Source organism: Larus michahellis, chromosome 1 (assembly GCF_964199755.1).
Source record: "Larus michahellis chromosome 1, bLarMic1.1, whole genome shotgun sequence".
Taxonomy (NCBI): domain Eukaryota; kingdom Metazoa; phylum Chordata; class Aves; order Charadriiformes; family Laridae; genus Larus; species Larus michahellis.
In genome coordinates, this window is record NC_133896.1 from 142629297 (window position 1) to 142652035 (window position 22739).

Sequence of the window (22739 nt, forward strand, 5' to 3'; positions counted from 1 at the left end):
TGAAACATTATCTGTGGTCACCCCTACAACAAAGTTGTGCGCACTTGACAGTGTTTCCGAATCAGGCAGACAATTCTGCTGTTAATTTGAGACCCCTCATCAAACGGAAAACAAACAGTTTCTGTGCAAGTCTGTGAAAGATGGAGAGTTCAGAGTGATCTGTTCTTGCAAAACGTCTGGACAACCACTGACTTTAGATATCTCCATATTAAATATCATTCTAAACATGGGATGAAGCCAAAACAGGGTAGTTGCCCAAGTAGAAAAATCTTAACTCCTCCCCTGGTATATACTCCCTAGGTCGCGAGAGACAGATTTATTTTATCCACCTGATAACACGTCTTTCTTTCTGCCCTCTCATACTCGCGCACTTAAAATACTGAATAGACGTGAACACATTTCTGGTACTTACACTGGGAACTTGAGAACGATCAGTTAAGCGAACACCTTAAATGATCTGTGAAAAGAGAGCAGCTCCTTCAGACCAGCAGAAAATGGGCCCGGCCTTTAAAAGCTACAGGTCCTGTTGATCAGCACCACAAGATGGCTAACGCTGCACAGCAAAACAGGAAGCTTTGACAGTTAAAACTGCACAACAAAATCTAACTCTACATTGAAATATACAGTTTATTTTCTCAAAGTCAAGCAATACCATTTGTCAGTAGATAAGTGTTAAGTGTCAGGCAGGAAAACTGTACATTTTCACTCTGGGCTGCGGGATCCTAACAGTCGGAGAAACGTAGTGGAAATCTTTCACTATACAAAGAGATCTAGAATTGAGAACAACGTAAGGTGAAGAAACAGCCATCCCCAGGATGCCGAAGGCAAAACATTAGCACCAGATTTTTTTCCAAAAAGCAACAGTATAGCTATTTACAGATTTACATATAACATTAGGAGGCAACCAACTTCAGGTTCCCAGGGTGAGAGATTTTCAGCACAGCTTTAAAAAAAAGAAAAGGAGAGAATGGTGTCTACGCACTGCTCTGTGAAAAGGATAATATATATATAGCATTCACAATATTGCTACCTTTTATCAGGAAGATCTAAATCAAAGTACTGTATACAAACACATTGTAATTATATTATTATTCACATTTCACATACACATTTCAGAGTAACCACAATATGTAAAATTTTTTAAAATGCCACAGATAAAACAATGCACACTTTTCTCCAAGCTAAAAGACAAGCATAATTTATTTGGGAATTGTTTAGTTTTGGGTTTGTTATGGTTAAGGGATAAGTTTAAGGACAAAGGGGTCACTTGTCCTAGGAACATAGCAGCAAATAACTGTGAGATGCCAGAGACTATATTTCTGAACTAGGAGGAAGAAACTAAGATCAGCTGTAGGTCTTGTAAAGTGGTAGCTCCACTTGACCTCAACTGATACATATCAAACATGATTTCATTAAAGATTTGGTCCAGGTATACAAAGTAGTGCACTATAAGGAGGGCAAGAGTCCTTTTAACATTTGCACCTGCCTGTAAAGGAACTGGTTCCAGAAGAGTTTTGCTCCGCTCCCCAGTTCCCCAACTCGCAAGGAATTTGCTGATCAGCGCCTCTCCGGTTCTCTCCTCACAAAAGAGAGGATTCAGGTAAGAAGGACAGAAAACCTTTTTGTGAATGCTGCCACTGCGGGAATAGTGGGAAGAAATATTTTCTCTCTCTTTTCAACATCTAACTACTTGTATTTTCAACCTGCTTAGCTACAGACCAGCATCCGCATCCGCCTCAAAAATGGTTGGGCAACCTGTTTGTCTACTAAGAGATACATGTTTTCCGTACTACAATGTAAATGGCATATACACAAAGTCATCCGAGACTTTCCTTTGCCTGCAAAACTTTCTCTTAACGTAGAACTTGACATTTAGACACTACAGAATTTCTCTGTAGGTAACTGCGCAAGTCAGCATAACATATTACTGCGCTAAAACATGAGTTAGCGCCTCTTTTTAGAGCTACTGTAAATCATCGGTTGTAAGTCAATGGCAGTATTACTAGCACACCACCAGTAACCTGATACTGTGAACTAGCATCCTCTCATTTATCATTGTGCAATGGAAAAAACAAACAAACAAAACCCACTTATGTTCACAGTTACAAAGCGGAGTTGCTCCGAGTAATGCACAGTATTTACATGGCAGAAGTTGTTTATATTGCATTTGGTAGTCTGAGAAAGAGGAAAGAACGAACAGCGTTATGTAGGTCAACTTCAGTATAACTTAACTGTCTATATAGAACCATCACAATGTTGAACAATCAGAAGAAATACAGAAGCAGTGTCCTTAGCCTACATTTATTTTCATCGCATGTAACGGTTTTGAGGGAGGAAGAATAAAAACATGCATAAAAAGCACAAGAAAGAGCAAACGAGCTTTCTAAATAATTTAGATGAGAAATGTTTTGAACAAAGTCAGGACAGTACTTCCAGCCTGTTTCTTAAATCAAGTACAATTTGGTAAAGAAAATTACTTGCATTGCAGTAAGAGGGTATACAACTATGTCTTGTAAAATAATTTAAAAAAAAAAATCTTCAGCAAGGTAGCCATTAGGTGATTTGCAAGCTGGTTTAAGAAGTGTTTAACTGAGACCGATTGTAAAGTTATTTTCTGCAAGGGGAAAGTGCCATCCTATATACAATATTACAAAAAAGTGTCTGATGCCACAGGATCAGAGTGACACTACATTTCAGCAATCTGAATATATTAGCTATAAGATGCACGCTTCCCCTACTTAATGCGTTTAAAAAAAAAATAATAAAAAGCCACTAAATTTAGAGCTTCTAAATTTGTGTGCATTCATAAATTGCTGTTGGCTTTCCCAGCAGTCTGTACAGCATCTGAACATAAAGGAAGTATACAACCTATTCTAAAAAACACTGTTGTTTGCATGCACAACTGCCACAGACTTTCAACTTACTGAGCAGAAGGGTTAAGAGTCTATCTGTTTCTGTGGAGTTTTCTGTAAGTTAAGCAATAAGAAACAGCTGTGGAGTCCAGCAATATAAATGTGTTCTAAAAAATTAAATATGTCATCCCAAAAAAAAAAAAAATGAAAGAGACCATTATTGCTGTTGTGAGAGCTATTTTTCTCTTGTGCACTTGTTTGTCTACTGGACACTCAGACAAGCCAAGATACTCATTTGTATACTTGGAAACTCCCCCATCTCTTCCTTCTTTCCCATTTTTCACATCCTTGGTCAAACTCAATTCTCTTATTTGAGCCGTTCGGGTTGGAGGCTATCAGTCAGACACTTCAGTTGCTCTTCCCCCAGCTTGATCTTGTCCTCAAGCTCTCGCTGCTCAATGATGAGGGCCGACTTCATTTTTACAAAGTGCTCATAGTCTGCTAAGTTCTCCTCACTCAAGTAGTTCGCCAAAATGTCAAAGACAATGCGCTCTCGACGATCCAGGTTTTCCTTCAGTTCCTTGGCATCTTCGTGTTGCTGGGTCAGCAGCTTCTGCTTCTCCACCAATGTCCGCTTAGGAGAAAAGAAAAACAGTTAAAAAATCATTGGGTTCACTAGGTTGGGACAACAGCTTCTGTGTTTAAGTCTCAAGTCTGTTTTATCTGCAAAGACAAAGACCTTCCTGAATACTTAGAGAGGTGGAATAAGATTGCTCCTTAAAGTCTATTCTAATAAAATGCATTAACAAACAGGAGAAAAAAATAGTGGTGAATCAATGAAAGACACACCATGAATTTCTATTGGCCTCAACAGCAAGAACTTCAAAGACTACTTTACTATTTAATAGTTCAAAATAGTTATATAAAAATACAGTTGCCTTTCAGAAACATCCAAGTTTTCCAAATTAAGACTTCACTCAGCAACGTCTTATATCTTCAATACACAGCACCAAACTTCCACACTGAAACAGCTGTTGTTAAAGAACCTACAGACAGACTAATTAATGGAGCAATTTGTTCTTACACAGCTCCTGACACTGCGGTATTTCACAGTTGTGCTGCAATCCGCACGGCTTCTCCAAGAGATGTGAAGTCGTGCAGTCTTAAGATATGAGCGAGAGCTGGGGCAAGACAAAAGGAGGGAAGAAAAAGTGAAAAGAAAAAAGCATCATCATCCCCAAAAGCCTGCAAACTTTCCGCTTCGTGCCCTCACAAGAGACAAAATAGGAAAAAGGGAGGCTGAATGGAGAAACACATGAAGAAAGAGGACAGGAGCTATATCCCATTCACACACATGTACGAGCGTGCGGGGTGAGGTACATCTCGCCCAACTTCACCTGTCTACACAGCAGACGGCCACACCTGAATCACTCAGCTATGCTCCTTTAGCAATATATTGAAAGAAACTTATTTCAGATGTCTGCCTAGAAGTGATTGCCTTTTTCCAGAGACAGAGTATGGCTGCCCTACTCTGACGTCAACAATTCCTCTACAGAGTTCTGAACTTAATTAAAAAGTGCCCCTAAGAGGTACCGCTCCATAACTTTTAGCTTTGCCTCGGAGATGAATTTTCTTTGAGAACTTATGTCTTCAAATAAACCACAGTCTGTTCAAGTAAATGTGTCCATTTTTTTTTCATTTGGACTTTATGTCAAATCACACGTTGTAATAAGCCTAAAGGATTTACAGAAAAGTGTTTCGTAGACTACAAAATGGAGTCTTTTCAAGACGTAAGTATGAGACAAAGGGGGATACAGACCATCAAGCTTTAACACACCTATCTGTCAGCTTCGCACACGTAACCTCTGCTGCCTCTTTTTCTATAGACAGTACAAAGCTCAGAGGGTGAAAAGCTTTCAGACTTGCGCTCGCGATGTACTTAAAATATACAGCCTAGATTAACTCAGGATTCAAGGCAGCTATGGAAGACAAGTCACAGAAATCACACATTATTAGCAAAACCCCAGTTCAGTCTTCCTTTGAGCGTCTGCCAGGGAAATAATCCCACGGCAAGTTGCAAGCAGAGCTATCTGCTGCGAAAAGATGGGAGTGCTGTTCTCCTCAATTCACCAGGGGAACGAGCGGCCGAGCCCAAACTCGGGGGCGTGCCTACACCGCTCCCCAGGGCAGCCTTGCAGCTTGCGTACACTGCGCAGCAGCAAGCAGCAGAAGAATTAGACAGAATTTGATGAACACAAGAGGGCACATATCAGCCAGCTGGTAGCTCCGTCGTAGATGAAATAGCTGTTTTTCAAGCCATTCGCTATCATTTGTCAACAGACACAAGAACAATTCATTGTTTAGTCCTTCATAACAATTCCTGAGATTTAAGTTGTATGGTTTCTTCTTGCCAAGCCCATGGCATGACTAAGATGAACACGAGTAACCTGACAGTTTAAAGAAAGTAAACACTACTTTCATTATGAACTTTGCACGACATGTTAGTAGTACCTCTGCTCCTGTGGAGGTTTAGGGAATGCCTCAGAAGTGGGATGCAGAAAGGCAGAAGGCAAGTAAGATACCTCTTGAATTTGCTTTTACCTCTGTCAAAGATGACTGACACCAGAAAGCCTGTTTTGAAGGGTAAAGTGAAACACACTGTAGGCTCAAGACACCATTCTTGAGGATGTTCTTTGAGCAATGGCTCACCATTCCTAAAGGCATAAATGACATCAGATGGTTTCATCTGATCGACTTCAACCAACCAAAGCCACGCAGAGTGCAGAAGGGTTTTTTTTACAGTCAGCACTGCTCTGAAGCTCCAGCCAAACACAGGCCATCTGAAGCTCCTCTCATGGAACGATCTTTAGCTCTTTCTCCAGAATTGTTCACTGTTTTGAATGACAGCCATATGAAGAGAGACTGCCTCCGTGTATTTGACTTACGAGCATCTGGTTCCTAAACTACTATCCCTGGTACTTGTCTCTAGTCTTGCAGTAACAGGTCACACATGTGGCCCGCTGGTTCAGTGCTTTAGGGTTCTCAACACACCCTGGTTTTGATTGATAAGTAAGGAGAAGACACTGGTCTCACTTTGTGGAAGGAAGGGGGCTGGTACCTATTTCATATGAAGCCCTTTCAGAAGCTAAAGTTAAAATACCTGACAGTGTTCCTCGTGGCAAAAGAGACCTATGACAGAGCATCTAATAGTCAGAATATTAATTCAGCAGGGATTATTTGCCCACCAACAGACTGTTTATTTAAAAAGTCTGCTGAGCTGTTGGTGGTTCCTAGAAAGTGCAAAGCTATCACAGTAATGTTTATTAGGCAACACCAGCTTCAAAAAAATTAAAAAAAGGACAACTAAAAAAGCCACATGAGCCAGTCTAAATTCAAAGATAAACACATGTAACCCTACATGCATTGTATTTCTCGTCGAAGTACCTGGGGACTTGATCCATCTGAAAAGCATTTCTGACCAACACTTTTACATATATTTCTAATGCTACTATTGCAAGACTTTGGTGTCAGTGCACGAGAAGATGAATGGGAATTAGAATATGTTAGAGGTTTGGATTTCTGTCAGTCTAAATTTGACAGCAGAGCACACAGACAATTTCTGAGTGCCCTCACGACACGACCTACTCACCTTCTTCCTCTTCCACACCTAGCCAATATGCTATTTTTATCACAGCTCTCATGCGGTGTTTCCTATATGCTCATATCATCTGGTAGCTCTTTCCCCAGCTCCCACTCCCATCCTTGAGCCCATTAGGCAACTGCAACCACATTTAGAAAAAAGAAGTCTAAAGGAGGATTAAATTTCTTTAAATTTGAGAAGCTTTGATCTGCCCTCTAATAAGCTGTCAAATACCTTCCCTTTGCCTCAGTAGAAAAGGGGTCTGGACAGCCATTAAACAAATATGTTTGGCAGCAGGTAGGGCCAAACAGCAAAAATACAGCTTAAATCTAGTCCCAGCACTTACTGGTTCTTATTGGTGAAACAACGGAGCACGCTGAAGAAACACAACATGAATCCACAGCCTGTGGTAAAAATTCTGTTGCAACACTTCGGTGGACTGCTGGCATTTCAGCCCCCAACAAGCCAAAAATCCCACTTCACGTTCATTTCACTGTAGAAGCTAAACTCACTTGACACACCCACCCGCCACCTTCTCTAATTTTATTTGTTTCAGCCTTTAAGTTTCACACACATCTACGTCTCTCCTTCGGTGCATATCTGTATCGCTAGATATCTGCTTCCCAGCTGAGGCCTGATGGGATTTGGAGCTAAACAAAGTGCTGCCAGCAGAGCTGGGCTCCAACAGGTAAAAGCACCTCAAACACTCCTGAAATTTTTACATCTGCTGGGATTGCTCCACATCACTCCTGGGCTATTCTGGTTGGGTAAAACATGCCTTCTATTAAAAAAAGTCTTTTGGCCATGCCTCCCTCACACCCCTGCCCTGGTGGTGTTGTGGTTTTTGTTTTTTTTTCGTTTGTTTGGTTTTTGTTTTGTTTTTTAAAGACTTCTCCTTCTGTCATGTCTTTTTCCTTGTCTTGTTCTGTCATCTCCTGCTCCTTGCCAGGCATTGCGGAGGAAGCTGTAGTAGCTGTACATTTTCTTTGTAACAACCTTATAGATTTTTATCAAGATCCTCACTGAGTATAAAGAAGCCTGTAAGCTTTCTGCATTACAGCACAAAGCGACACTCCTTTTCACCATCTTAAATTGTTAGAATATTTTTGTTTGCCTTCTTTTTACACTCATCTTTAAGTTCCCCTCTTTCTTTAAACTTTTGCTAAGAAGTCTGTTTTCCATTATGTTGCACCCCAAACCACCACTTTTTCCTCACCAAGCCACTTGTAGTTTTAGTAGTCTAAACAAAAGCAAGGCAAAGAGAAATCTAAAGAAAATGGCCTTATGAGATTTATCGCTTTGCTTGTCTTGAGCTCTGCTATTTGGGATAAAGAAAAACCAAGCAAAACCCCCCACACCAGGATCACTGAGTGCAGTAACATTACTATTGGCCTGTCTCACCCGTTCTTCTGGAGAGGTATTTTCATCCAAGTTATTAAGGGCATTTTCCACCCGGGCCAGACGACCTGATAGCGACAGCAGGAGGTTGACCACTTTGTCAAGGTCGCCGATAAACATTTTGAATTTGTCGAACTCATTCGATTTGCAGACTTCTTTCACAATGGCCTCTACCTCCTCTCCCAGTATATTGTTTGCTTGGATGTCTTCCAGAAGTGTCTCCCGTGCTTCCCTCAGCACCTGCAGCTTCCTACTAATGCTGTCAATAAGTTCTTGCTGTGAAAAATAAAGAGGATGAGAATTTATTAGCACTACTGCATTACTTTCCCTCACTTCTGAAAGTCATGTCAGAAATCTAGCATTTTAATACATTGAAACTCCTGGGTTGCTTTGACAATGAGTGCATTACAAATAAACACATGCCTAAGTATATGTCTAAGGTCTATACCTCTGGATTCAAAAGTTAAGGATGTAGGTCTACAATGCTCAGCTTGAGACCTGTGTTAAAGCAATTTACCTCTGTGGCAAAAGATGAAGAACTCCCCCTGCCCCCAGTAAGCATTCCTGCTTCTTCTTTGAACAGCTTCAAAGCCTGCTATGGAGCAGCATAAAGTACAGCGCATCCTTTTCTCTCTAAATACCAGGTCCACAATACCTTTCTGAAGAGCTACACTTAGAAAGATAAACAGTACCAGGAAAACAATCCTGTATTTTCCACATGACGCAGTTAAAACTAGGGCACTGTCTAGCTTTTTCCTGCTTTCTGCATAATATTAGCATCCCTCCAATAGCAGCCCTTCCACTCTCAGAAAAATCTTAGCGTTAACACTGCCTTACAACATTTCTGTAGGGAAATCATAATCCCTGTGGCACAGAACAGGGAAAAAAAATCTACTTCTGTATCGTACAAAGCAGCCCTGTGTGAAGCTGTGCAAAGTGGCTCTGCCAAAGGACGAAACAAGCATCTTTGGTTGTCTCTGTCCTATGCCAGGCGAATATACCACCTCATCTGCAGTTCGTTGGGGTTTCTCTAGTATAATCCCCCACTGCCTGGGATGCACATGCCCTGGCTTAGAAAACGCACATCAGGTGCATCACCAGCAGAGCGAGACGGAGAACTGAGATCTCATCCCTCGGTGACCTGTGTTCCACCCGTGCTGCCCGGCAACCTCCCTGTGTTTGGGCAAGAGGACTCATTTTCTTACATGTCCATTAGCTTTCGCTTGCACGCAAGGGGTGGAAGTCAGTTCAGACAGTCGTCTACCATAACATGAGATGAATCACACCCTAAAAATGCCTCATTAATTTAAATGAAGATGCCTATTTAGTATTCAGTTAATTTCAGGTAAGAAAAATTTCCAAAGCGTTCTCTCCAATTGCACCTCTTAGTGCAATTTCTAAATGAAAATTACATCCTTTAAATAGTCGTTATTTCACAGTACCCTTTCAATTTTTTTTGAAAAAAATTTACTCACGACATTCTTTAGGAACTCTGCTTTCTAAATGCAAATCTGATTACAAGCCTTCATGATTACTGAGAAACATACTGATAGCAGCTACTGCTCTCAGACACCACGGAACAGTCATCGCCAATTCATTTTGGGAACAAAAAAACCCCAACAACAACAAAAATAGTCTGCCATTTAAATAGAAAGCAACCACACTCTGAAAATTTAACAGCCTTTTTGAAGGTAGAAATTCAACACATGGATTATCCAGGCCAGTTTTCTCCTTTTTGATTTAATATACTCAGGCCAGGTTAATCTGGATTTGGGTTATCTGTTAGTCTGGGTGCCCAAAAGATTAAGGTAGTAAGCAGTTCTACAGATGCCTGCTTTACTGACTGATTAATCTGCAGGATTTGATTTTTTTCCCCCCTTCGCTCAATGCAAATGCAGTTTGATTTGGATTATGTAGGTCACAGTGCTACGCTCTCATTTCCCTCAGATGACATGCACAACGCTGCTGTTTTACCATGCGAAATACAACAGGATACTGTTGTGCTCTATGTCACTATCTTGAGTTTTTCACTTCTGCAGCTGTGCTACGACCATACATGCGCTCCATGTTACCAGTCCAGTCTGACAATCCAGATCAGCGCTCTCAAAGTTTCTTTCTTATTAAAAAAAAAAAAGGGGGGGGTGGGCAAAAAAAAGGCAAAAAACCCCACAAGCCATGCCATTTTTCTCAGTACCATCCTATTTAGATGCCCCCAAGCAGCTGAAGTTAGCCTCTAAAGGACCGCTTTTGCAGGTGAGAAGGCCGTAAGTACTCACCCCTCTTTAAGACTGTCATACGTATTCAGAATTGGATTATGATCACTGATTGCTTCCTACCCAGATGAAGCAGCCTTTGGATGCTGCAGCTGTAAGCTCACTACTTCTGCTAACCAGCAGAAAACCTGTATTACATTCAGTATCTACTGAGCCAGAAGAGCTCCAATCTGCATCTTGAAACTGGCAGATAAATAATTCATAGCTGCAAATTCTGTACCAGTAAACAAGAAAACAATAAAACCTGATCTTTTGCCAGTAATTCTTGCTGATCTGACTAGCAACACAGAAAGTGGCTCAGCAGAGTGCTGCTCAGGTGGTTCACTGCTTGGCATGCTTTATGTAAATTACCCTGCTCTCAGCCCACCGCTCCATTTCACTTGAAGTTCAGGCCTAAAAGCAGAAGAAACTTGGCATTCTTCGATTATTATTACACTCTTCAGGAGTTGCTGAAACTTTCCTAAAGGCAAAGGGGACACTTCCTACTCAGCCGCACATGGATTTTCCTTACTACAAAAGCCACTCTTGGTGTTTTCAACATCTGTTCAATATTTTATAATTGTGGTAAACCTACATTAAATTCAGACACACACATTCTATTCCTGCTAGCTGGGAATACGGGGATTGTCCCAAATTAAAAAAATAAAAAATTAGTGATTCTATATGAAATTCCTATACTTATTTCAAAAGATAAAAAAAAAAGTACCACACATTTCTGGTTTGCAGAGCAGAGAATGACAAATATTACAATCATTCCACAGTGGACTGCAATTAAGGTATCTCATAACAGAACTGACCCATTTCTAGGAATCAAGGAACAGGTTCCAGGCATATGCCTCTTCTAAAATAACTGAAGTCGTAAAGTATGCTATTAAAGTGTTCAGGTCCTTAACGATCCCATGTTAAACTGCTGCCAAATACGTGAAGCCAGACTGTTTTATAAAGATGCCTTGACCCACTTACTACGAGTTTTATAGGGTTTCTGACAAGATCCAAGATGAAAGCCCACTGAACTGAGTGCTCGCATCCTAACGCACGTGGAGGAGCAGGGAGAGAAGTAAGCAGGAATGCGTGCAAGGCTACGATAACACGTACATTCAGAGAAGATGACGGGGGAGCTCTGCTAAAAGCTCTTCATGAAATACTTCCTATCTCAGATGATTAGCAGTGTATACTGGAGCTGGGGGGATGGAGGAAGGAGTATGTAAAAGGTGAACATGATTTTCCTGTTAGCAGACACCAACACAAATAAATGGCACTTTTGCTTATAAAAATTTTAGTATTTAGTTTCCTGGGCAAACAAGAAAGGCTTAATTTTATCATACCCACCCATACATACATTCTATAATTAATGAGAAGGAAAGTAATTCTAGCAAAAACGTTGAACGTGACTGTCATGTGTGGCACCAGATAAAACCAAATTATTCCAAATGCAGTAAAATCCTTAATTTGCTTAAGTAGTACAGCGGTTGTATTCAGTGCCTGTCTGGTGAGAGTGTGAGGGCAGCTCTGCCGCTGCAGTCACACCGTATTGCACTGTGCCATGCAGTGGGGGCAGAGGGAGGGAGGGGAAAAAAACCCAACAGAGTGGTAGCAGAAAACACTACAGCCCCCCTCAAACGCAGCGGCATCCACTCCCGCACTGAACCAGAGGTAGGAATCTTTCACTTGTAGCGACTAAATATATTCCTAATATTTAATTAAAAGACATTTCTTTGGGACTGGATTACCAAACGCGCCCTGGCAGTCAATTATTAAGCAGAGAGTTGACTTTAACAGCAAAGATTTGCACACCACTGTGTTCCTGGCTTAGGTAAACAGAGTTAAACTACATCACTTTAATTGATCAAACAGGCCATTTCCTCCAGCTTATCCGTACTGAGAGCTATGACTAAAATAGTTTGTGCCAAATCACTAATGAGATGAGTGTGATGATTTCAACACAGGACAACACTTTCTCAAACCACAGAAATACTATTATATCATCATTTTAATACCTACAGGATTATGTTGACTTTAGATCAGAAATAAAACACCAAAGAATAAGGATGAAGAGTGGATAAGACTGCCTCCTTTCTGACGAGTAACTTCCACTGAACCCACCGAGCTGATTAGCTATCTCCCACCATTACTGTTATTAATCTGGGAGGTAGGAGAAACAGAGGGCAAAGTGGTTTGTTGTTTAAAAAAAAGAAAAAAAAGAAAAAAAAGAAAAAAAAAGAAAAAAAAAAAGGATGGGTGTGTGTGTTCCTCCTCTCTCATGACAAACCCAAATCCTGGACCTAAATTCCAAAAAATATGAAGCAACTAAAACCACCACCCCGTTACAGTGGGATACATAAGCACTGTTTCTTTGTATATAGCAAGTGAGAGAAAGAACCTCAAATGGAAAACAACATTTGAAAATAACCTCCCCAAAAGGTTTATCAAGCTGCAAAAAGCACCTAATATGAAGTTCCTAAATTCACAGTTGGACACTTAATGACCACCCCACCCTTAAAAAAAGCAGGCTGGTTTACCAAGTGACCCTGTACATCTAGAAGGCCTTTTATTTAGGGGTGTTCACCTAGCAAATTCACAGTTAATGAAATGCATGCAAATGAGAGCCTCCCATTATACTTTTAGAAACATTTTTTACCTTCTTTTCTGACAAGTCATGATCTAGCTCGTCTTCAGAATCATCCTCGCTCTGCTGCTGTTGCTGCTGCTCCTGCATGTCCTTCATTTTAATCAGCAGCTCCGCCTTTGGTGCAGATGTGCTGTAGTAAGTAGAATTGGTTGTCAGGGAGATGGCAGACGGCGCGCTCTGCTCCTCTTTCCTGGTAAAAAATCAAAACTTTTATTAACTGCCTTGACACCCTAATCGCTGAAAAGAAAAGGCAACCTTTTAGAGCCATCATTTCAGCATGCAAGCAGGGGGTTCAACAGACAGCCATTACCTATGGAAATAGGATAAACAAATACTGGTTGTGAAGAAAATTTGTGTGAATTCAGCACATGCCCACCAAGAGCTAAAACTGAAGTAGTACAGAAGACCTTTCACCATTACAATGAGTGAAATGGACCTAAGATATCTCAGCTGGAAACAAAATGTAAAGCCTCATTTTACTAAGTAGTGCAAAGACCTTAGTGTCAGAGAGAGTACCTTTCAGGGCACCAAATGTGGGATACTACAACCTAAGTACTTATCTTTTTGATTATGGAATGACATATGAACTTCTCGAGAAGGCTACAACTTCATTTGGTAACTCGTATCAAGACAACAAGAGACCCACAGAACATCAACATGGATGGTATTTAAATCTTTTCTTACTTTGTTCTCATTCACTTTCAGGAAATGCCTCATGCCCACTTCAAGTTGTCTTTGTAAATTTTCATCACAGAAAAAAGGCTAAAATATTGTTCCTTCTCCATCCAGTTACTAGACCGGATGGATTTTGGTAAAATATCTAATCACTATGAAATGGGAGAAGCTAATTATTCCTTAAGTTCTCACACAGTTTTCAACCACGCCTCAGGAAACTTTTCATATAGTACAACACTGTACTTTTTCTGTCATTAATGGTATCATTAGCAGTATTATGCTTGACTGCTACTCTAACAAAGTCTTAGAAAAGCCCCAGACCTCAACAGTAGGAAGATCCTCACCTTCAGCCCCCTAGGAAAACTGACACACTTTGGGCAGCAGCTTACAAGGAACCACTGGCCTACAGAAAGTAATACTCACTTCTCCTCTGAAATTTTTGGAGAAGGAACTTTTGGCAGGAGCTTCCTGCGCTGCTGAGCTTCTTCTAGGAGGTGTTCATCTTTAGGGAATATTCCAACCATCAGATCCATTGTTGTTTTTATTTTCACATTAGGATCTAGTATGTCTGCTAGAGATTTATCTCTTCCCACAATCTCTCTGGCTAGTTCCTCTGACTTCCAGTCTTCAAAGGTCTTCTCTTTGGCCTTTACGTAGCTGACCGCTGGCGTGGCAGCACTGCTGTCCTTCAAGTTGCTCACAGGTTCTTCATCTGGTTGAGGGTCAGCTGGTTTGGTTCTGGCTTCTGGCTCTGGCTCTACACCTTGCCTGGTGTAAGCACAGAATCGTGAATAGGATTGCTCAGAAGTGCTGAGTGTTTTAATTTGGTCCTTTTCCAAACCACTGGGTAAAGCAGGAGGCTCCATAGTACTGACGAGGCTTTGCCGGCTCTCCTTCTCTGCACTGCTCTCGGAATGAACTATCTTGATGGGAACCATTTTCACCGTGGTATTGTTGTCTATAACCCTTTCGATTCTGGAAAAAAAAGGAAAATTCATCTTTAGAAATGGAAGAATGTTACATCTCAACTTTTACCTGCAATCAGAGGGGAAGCCCAAATATGAAAAAAGGCAGATAAGAGATCTAGGTAATGGAATATTCCTTGCGCTCTACCTCAAACCCTAAATTTACGTTTTCTTTTCTGTTCATGCATTTTAAGTAGTATCAGTTCATTTGTAAGTAATCCTAAAATCAGCCTTGCACTATGCTCAAGGGACAGGACCTCAGTTTGCTTCCATGAACGTGCGGGCCCAGTCTCAGCAGCCAGGCCCCAGATTTGAGATAGCACTGCTGAGCTGCCTTTTACCCCTTTGCTGCCACACACGCGAAGGAAGATGTGCCTCGAGCTCAACCTCATTGCTTCACACAGATCCAATGGTGGCCTCAGCTTTTGGCCTGACAGGCAGCTTAGCTGCCTGGGGAGTTCGTGACGCCCTCACATCAATTCCCAGCTCTTCCAAGGGAAGAGGCAACCGACCAGATGGAAGCATCCTGCAGGCTACGTCTTTGCTGAGCTACAAGAATAAGAAATAATCACACGTGGAAAACTTGGAAATCATTCAAAACTTAGTTACATGATTTTAAAAAAAAAATAATAAAAAAAATCTGTATTTGTAAAATTTCACACGAGATACAGAAGTTTAATAAACAGATCCTACCATGGTGTCCTAGTTTTCTGCTTAAAGAAGAAAAAACAGCCAGTGAAGAAGATAACACACAATTCTGGATACTCCCTTTCAAGGGAAGCTTATAGCAAAAATTCTGTACTGCATAGCACAAAGGGCCACCTTGGCCATTCAGTAAGGCAAGCTATTTAAAAAGGAGGCTATCTTAGATTTTTGAATCGGACAATAACATGTTAAATAACATTGCTGAAACATCTGTACTGTATGTAAATCATATAAGAAACTGAAGTCTAGTTTGGTGGTTTTGAGTTTGCAGAAAGTTTAAAATTATTGTCATGATGTGGGTTTGGAAGCTCTACAGCAAGTAAAGGAACATTGCCTACTAGCTAAAATATCTGGTTTCATCTGGCTGGGTTGCTTGCTGCCTTTCAGATAAGTGACCAAGACACACTTCAGCTCTTTTCCTCTAAGTGTGGGTGTGTCACTTTCCTTAAAAATAAAGTTATACTTTATTATGCTGTACTTTTTCTTTTGTAGAGAATAGCAAAATCTGACTTCCTATTTTTGAGAAGTGGTACCTTATATTTAAATGTATATTTGCTTCTGAATGAACGCGCAGCCTCCCAATAGGTATTTACTTTCCTCAAGTGCTTTGCGGACATGCTTTGACATACTCATCCAACTTTTGGGGCAGGTTTGCCAGACCATACTGAACCCCTCCCACCCTCCCATTTGGTTGGGGTGTTTTCAGTCATTTTGAAGAGCTCGTTCCTGTGTCTGCCACTCAGCCCCAGCTCCCTGCCTGCAGATGTGGGCTCTCCTCCTGGCTGCAGCGGAGCTGGGCAAAGGCCTGCCACTGCGCCCGACTCTTTTGTTTGTTTTTAAATAAAACCCACATCTTTTGGACTCCGCAGACTATGAAGAGGAACACATTTTTGCATTTGGGGGAAATACAAGATGTGTGTATAAGTGTGTGTGGGGCAGCTGAAGCTAAGACGTGAGCTAACTGCAGTTTTTTTACCTAAAATGCCCAGCATCTGTTTTGGGACTCTCGAGTACATTCCTCTTAGCCTAGTAAAAGATTTTCCAGATACTTAAGGCATCAAATCAACACATTTCAGTCAGAGGAAAGACAGTTCAACACCAGGTGCTTCAGAGATTCCTATTCCACAATCACTATCCTCCTGATTTCTGAAGGTTTTCCACTTGTGGAACTGCAGCATGAAATTTTCATTTGCAGCAATTCTGCTTGTGGCCATTACAAAGCTTTACTCCAACCACAGGCACGGTCACTCCATGACCTGAGTGTATGTTTAGTGGGAATTTATTGATGCACATCTACTGATGCATTCTTTTCACCTTTATTATTGCTAAACAGTCATCCTTGGAAATAGCTGGGCTCTGCACACCACCAGTATTTCCCCACACTACATTGTTCTACCTAAAGCACTGCAGGAAACCCTACATACTCACTTTATGTTCTGTTGATAAACAAGACACCTTTCTTAAAGAAGAGTAAACAGCTACATGCTGATATCATCAAACATTAGCTGCCCACAGCATACAAACTAGCATGTCCAAAGTCTCATACGCAAGGAGCCAACAGAAATAATAAGCCAAATCTAACTAATGGCATATTAAGATAAATCTACTTGACATATTTTACTCATATGAAATAAATACCATATAGTAAATACCATACAGAAGGTTCAGAGGTATGGCCTGCATGTCATTCCTTTTGTGCCATACCTGTTTTATTGAGTAATGTAATTATTAACTGAGGACAATACATTGTGCACAAACAAGAGCCATCGGGGCTTAAGAATTTTAAATGTTAACTAAAGATTTGCAGGCTCAGTGTATTATCACTCAGATATGGGCATATAATTATGCACACCTCAGTGCTCATTTCAACATTAAAGCTTAGTAAAAAGGAAGGACAAATACAATTAGCTTTCTATGCATCCTTAGGATGTATTAATAAAGCAACATTAAGGACATCAAAGCAATACATTAAGGAAGTCATTACTGTAATCTACCTTTGCACATAGATGCTAGGGTTCACGTGACATGTTGCACTTTTCATAATAAACTGTTTTATTACTTCGTGTTAAAAAACACTGCAGGATGAAATATTATTTTTTTCCTCACATTACAAGAGGAAAAACATCAAGGCATGTTTAGGGGAAAAAAGTGATTCATGTTTTCTATGTCATAAGGCACATCGGAAAACAGCGTGATTGAATCTATTCAATCATTTACATTACAGTAGAGAAAAGCTATTCCAACTACTTTTGCTCAGAGAAGCAACCTCTGCATTCATTCAACTCAGAGGTTTTGTTTTCATTCCTTAACCATGAATTATAGTGCTGAAGGATTTATGAAAACTACGATTCCTGCACTTCCTGGAAGAGTTTGTTATCTTGTGGGAGAGGAACCTTTTAGGATGTTAGCAGCATATGACAGACACAGCAACCAATTAATTTCAGTCAGTTTCTCTAACTCTGAGTTTATCTAGCCTGGGAAAGGACTGATGTTCTCCTGCTGAATCTTCAGCCCATCTCAACACAAATAGTGCTGCAGACCCCTCCACAGACTACCTGGAGTGCCAACTTTCATTGTAAAAGCAACATGAAAACAGTCATGATTTGGCAGCGTACCTTACTGTGCACTTTCAGATGTTCTCACAAAGGATACAGCTCCCCTTTCCACATCTGCTTTTTCCCTACGCTGATTCATATACAGACTCGGGTGGGGGAAACGATGACAGGGAATCTTCTGATTTCACCCAGACTTACAGTGGAAAAAATCCATTTGAATCCATCCCTTTCATTTTCTACTAACTAGCAGCATCAGTCAACTAAAAGAAACCACAGACTAGTTGAAGGACTTTAATGGCACCAATTGGAATTTCACACAAGTCTTAAGTCTTTTTAGGACATACCGCGATGGCTCATGCTTAATGAAACCAAAGGATGTACTTTTAGTAAAGAAAATGAACAGCCAACCATTAGCAAGGTGTAACTGGGCAAAAAGTGTTAATAAAATAGTAAAGGAGTTCCATCTAGTACCTGGCTGGGTTCTCATCCTGTACGGACACAGGAGGTTTATCAGTGAGCTTCTGTGGTGCAAACTGAGGAGAAGGGGACCTTGATGTCTCCATGCCAGGTTTCTGAAGATACCGATACTTGGAAGATAATACAGACTCAGACGTAAGGTGCGTTTTTTCTTCTAAGTGCTGACAAACATTCTCCGTGGATGATGCTTGCTGGAGCTGCTGTGGATTAGCACTCTTCAGTTTTCCATTGAAAGCTGCGGGACTCTGACAGAGAGAGGAGTGACTGGCAAATACTTCGGCAGAGCTAGGGGACAAGGACGGAAAGGGACGGCTGGGTGCTACCAGCAGAGATTCAGAAGAGGTGCCGAGTGATGGCGCAGAATTATCCGGACGCCTGTGTTTATCTCTTTTAGGTGGTGGCGGCCTCTGAGGAGCAGGTCCACGCTTCTTGTTCAGCAGCACCGGCTCTATCCTGTGGTTTTCCTCTCCTTTGCCCCGGGACAGACAGGAGTGGTTCTCATTCAAGGTCTGTGGCTCAGAGCAGGGGAGATGGGGCAGGCTGCGATCCTTGCTCTTCTCATTCACGTTTTCCTGAGAGTATCGGTAATCACTAGGCAATGTCCCCGACCTCCCCCGGCTCTCGTGAGGCAGAACCGTAGGCTCTCGTGCATGCAAAGGTCTGACAGATGCCTTCCACTTCTGGCCTAAATTCTGGTCCAGCTGATCCCTCTTCTCCCGTGAGTTTTCCCTCAGGGCTCCTGTGTCAGCTTGCCTAGAGAGAAGAACACGTCATTAGTGCGCTGCTGATTTATTTCCTTCGGCTCAACGGCACCGATCCAGGACGCTTGAGCACCGAGATCACACCCAACATGTAACACCAACTCCTCCAGTCTACAGTAACTGTACAGCACGAAAACATCCTCTCACATACAGGCACACACGGGGTACCTAATCTAACGTGATGAGTCAAGGCATAATGTCAGGCTAAATTAGGGTTTGGAGCGCCACAGGATGCGACACAACCTCCGGGTAACCCGAGGCGCTGCAGTGTGCATGTAAATGCAGAGCACACCTCTCCCGCGCCGATCTGTGTGGCACAGCCAAACATGCAAACGCTGGTAGAAAACAAAACTGTCTTGAGAAGAGGAATCCTAATACTAGAATTTAATTCTCTTCTTTTTTTCAGAGTCAGTAATGAAACATGGAAAACAAGGTTCCTTCTCTATGTGCAAACTTAAGACTTCACTGTCATTTTAAATGTGAATCGAATACCGTGAACTTTATTTATGAATCTGGAGGTTGGATTTTTGCATAACTGGTGAAAAATGAAATGAGTGCAAACAAAACGTTTGCTGAAGCTAAAAAGCTGGGAAAGGGAAAATTAGTATCTCCTGAAAAAGAGGCAGAAAAGGAAATTTAGAAAGGATAGCATCTTCCAGTCCGCCTTATTTTAAACTTGAACTTCTTTTGCCCTGTCAGCACAAATAACGAACAATGGCCAAAAAGGCCTTATCTTAGACAGAAATATTTTTGCGTTTATTCCAATTTTACACTCTCTCTTTCTCTAGCCAGGAAATAGGATTTTGCAGCTCCAGGCTTGTGCTTTGCCACAAGACCTGTACTTCATTTGTGCTCACCAGATAAAGACGAACTGGGAAAGAAAAAGAAGGCAGGGAGGGGGGGAAAAGTACCTCTGGAGCCCGAAGAGGAGACGGGTTTGCTCTCTCCTTAAAGGAGGCTGAAGAGACACTGTGAGCTTAGAAAAGAAGCTGCAACAGAGAAGTAAAAGGCTTCAGAGATCTGCTAATATCACTTGTGCTACTGACAGTGCTGGTCTCTGTATTTTGGAATAGTAACTCTGTAGACATGCACTGCCCAAGCTTTCTTTTGAAGGGACTGTGAAAGAGGCATCTTTCCCAGCCTATTTGTAAAGTAAGGTTAACTTGAATTTTCAACATAAACAGGTTACTAGTCTTACTGTTCCAGTTTTGAGAGCAAGTCTACAGGCGGTTAACGTCAGCATGTATGAAAATGAAGAAGTTTGAGACATAAGCACATAAAATAAGTAAAGTCCATTATGAATTCAAGAAGAAAAAAAATTTGGAGCAATTACACACTATATTACTACTTTCATTAAACAAATCTTTAAAATGAAGTATTGTGGGAAGACAGATTAAATGTGCATTCTACTTTCACATCTGTAGGATCAAATTAGATTCAAAATTATTATTTTTCAGTCCTTGGATCTGTGAAGTTTTAGCACTGATGGAAAAAATTCTAAAAAAATCTGGACATTGTCATCAAACTGCCTGATGTACGGGATTTTTAATAATTGTACTTCACATGGATTTTTACAAGTCAGGAATTAAATACCATTGTACTTCCAAGAGAGACGGCTTATTCACAATTTAATTCCTGAACGGTCACATATATAATCTTTCTGATGTGAAGTGTTAAATTTTAAAATTCAGTTTTAGTGGGTAAATTTTCAATTTAACATGAATGAGGAGCCAAATGTTATTTCGACTCTGATCTTTTCATATTGGTCTTAACTGAGAGCAGTTGGTTCAGACAACTTCAAGTCGTCTGACAAATTCAGAGTCAATTCTGTTTTACAAAACAGGCTTCATTGACTCCTATTTTAACACTAGAAGATGGACAGTTTTGTTAAGTAAAATGATGTAAGGCCAGAAAGACCAACGCTATTCAGATTTGGTTACATGGCATCTCTGGAGTCAGCTGGTTTTCCCTAATGAGTTCAATGTAAGCAGAACTGGGCCTGTAAATAGTTCCACTCATTTTAATGGAAATATTTACCAAATGAAGACTGCAGGCTGTAAGTATGAAATGCTGTGTTTAAATCAGCATTTTTCATTGTCTAGATAACCTCTGTAGAACATAGTTTTCTCCTAGTTAACCTGTGCCAAAACATTCTTCAGGCCTCTCTATTCACCTTCACACACATAAGCCATAGCATAAGACAGTATAACAGCTGCATTACGGTGCAGGGAAGAATCAAGGGCATGGCACAAAATGTCACGAAGACATAAATTACATGCACTACCTCAGCCAGTTTGCAAAGTATACATTGCACTTCGCATGCACGTCAGGAGTGGGTGTGCTGGTGGAAGCCAACAGGACAGAATATACCACCAATCTGACACGTTTACATATCCAAAGCAGGTAACCGAATTTGTTTAATATTACCCTGGCTCAGAAGCCAATGAATGCTTTAGCAGTCCTGTCACCTTCCAAAATAGAGTAAAAGGAAATGAAGAATCACAGCACAGAGAAATTTGGAGATGCTACATTTGCAAACGTGGAGATAAAATTCAGAGATTACACACATGCCTTCATACAGCTTCCACAAAATTAACCAAACATTTTGCAGTGCCACAGAAAATGGGTCTGAGGCAAGGTGGCTACATTCAACGCTGAGGCTAGTTTGCATTCAGTGTGAGTGGGTCCTCATGCAAAACATGCTTATCACATTATTCTGGAGAGATTTGAGCTTACTGTTCAGAAAGGAGGAAAAGAAAGCAAGCTTCAAGCCCCAGGAGAACACAGTGGCAAGACCCTGCAAAGGTGTTACATTATTATCAATACCAAGAAGTCCACTAGGCTACTCTAAATCTGTCGGCGCTTCATGTAATGATATGCCCAGAATACAGCTGTTTGGGAAACGAGGCCCATAGGATTATACAAGGATAACGTACCACTGAAAGGAGCTTATCATTTATAACCAAACATCACAAGGTGAGAGACAGAACAGTTTTAAATCATCTGAAAACATGACAATTGACTTCATTACTACTTTCATTCTAGATAACAAACCAGTCATCATCAAAAACATTAAACTATAAGTTATCTTCAAACCCAAAGCTCCCCCATCCCCACGATACAATGCCACAACTACTGCAATGCAAGAGCCTTCCTGATGCAACAGGATCAGGGAAGCTCACGCCACACTCCCCATCCCTGGTATGAGATGACATTACAGCTTTGACCGTCAGATGACTTACACCGCTCACTTAACCTGAACTGCAATGGAAGTGTAATCAACAGACTTACGCTGTTGATACAAAGCGGTATTCAGTAAGGGTGAGTCTAGTACAGGAGGCTAACACGAGCCTTTTCTACTGTACCTGCTTTTGGTATTTAAGGTACACAAAGGGAATTAAGTATAGGAGCCTTCCTATCTAAATGGTGGGGGGCAGAAACCCAAAATATGCTTCTAACGGAAAAGGTGGCATTGCTTCATTACAAAAAACAGCCCTCCACATTTTTGAGAAGATCTCATTTAGAAGAGGGCTCAGCTCCCGCAGAGGAGGTCTGTGCAGAGAGACAAGCGGCTGCAGACTCCTTGTCCAGGTGAGCTCCGGAGGAGCTCTGCTCTGTGGCTTGCACCTTCCACACAATGTCCGGAGCCACCAAACACACCACCACCACCGCTTACCACCATGGGGGTGGAAACGTGTAGGCTCCATAACGGCACTAAGTATTTTCTACCCAGATGAACAAGTATATCTCTTGGTTTCCTTCTGGCTCCGTTAGCTCGGGGCATATATGCTCATGACTGAAATGGAAAG

At 41.2% G+C, this 22739-nt stretch overlaps 1 protein-coding gene across 2 annotated transcripts in view; it reads right to left on the reverse strand.

The window, feature by feature from the left end:
- Window positions 1-613: 613 nt before the first annotated feature.
- Window positions 614-22739, reverse strand: part of SHROOM2 (shroom family member 2) — a 121906-nt gene continuing 99780 nt past the window's right edge. For both annotated transcript variants that reach the window (XM_074606797.1, XM_074606807.1), the window contains 5 exons: window positions 18164-18922; window positions 13891-14442; window positions 12802-12982; window positions 7894-8166; window positions 614-3486 (listed from right to left, as the gene is read on the reverse strand). In XM_074606797.1, coding sequence (XP_074462898.1) covers window positions 3220-3486; window positions 7894-8166; window positions 12802-12982; window positions 13891-14442; window positions 18164-18922 — 2032 coding nt within the window. In that variant the 3' untranslated portion in view covers window positions 614-3219. The remainder of the gene's footprint in view (window positions 3487-7893; window positions 8167-12801; window positions 12983-13890; window positions 14443-18163; window positions 18923-22739) is intronic.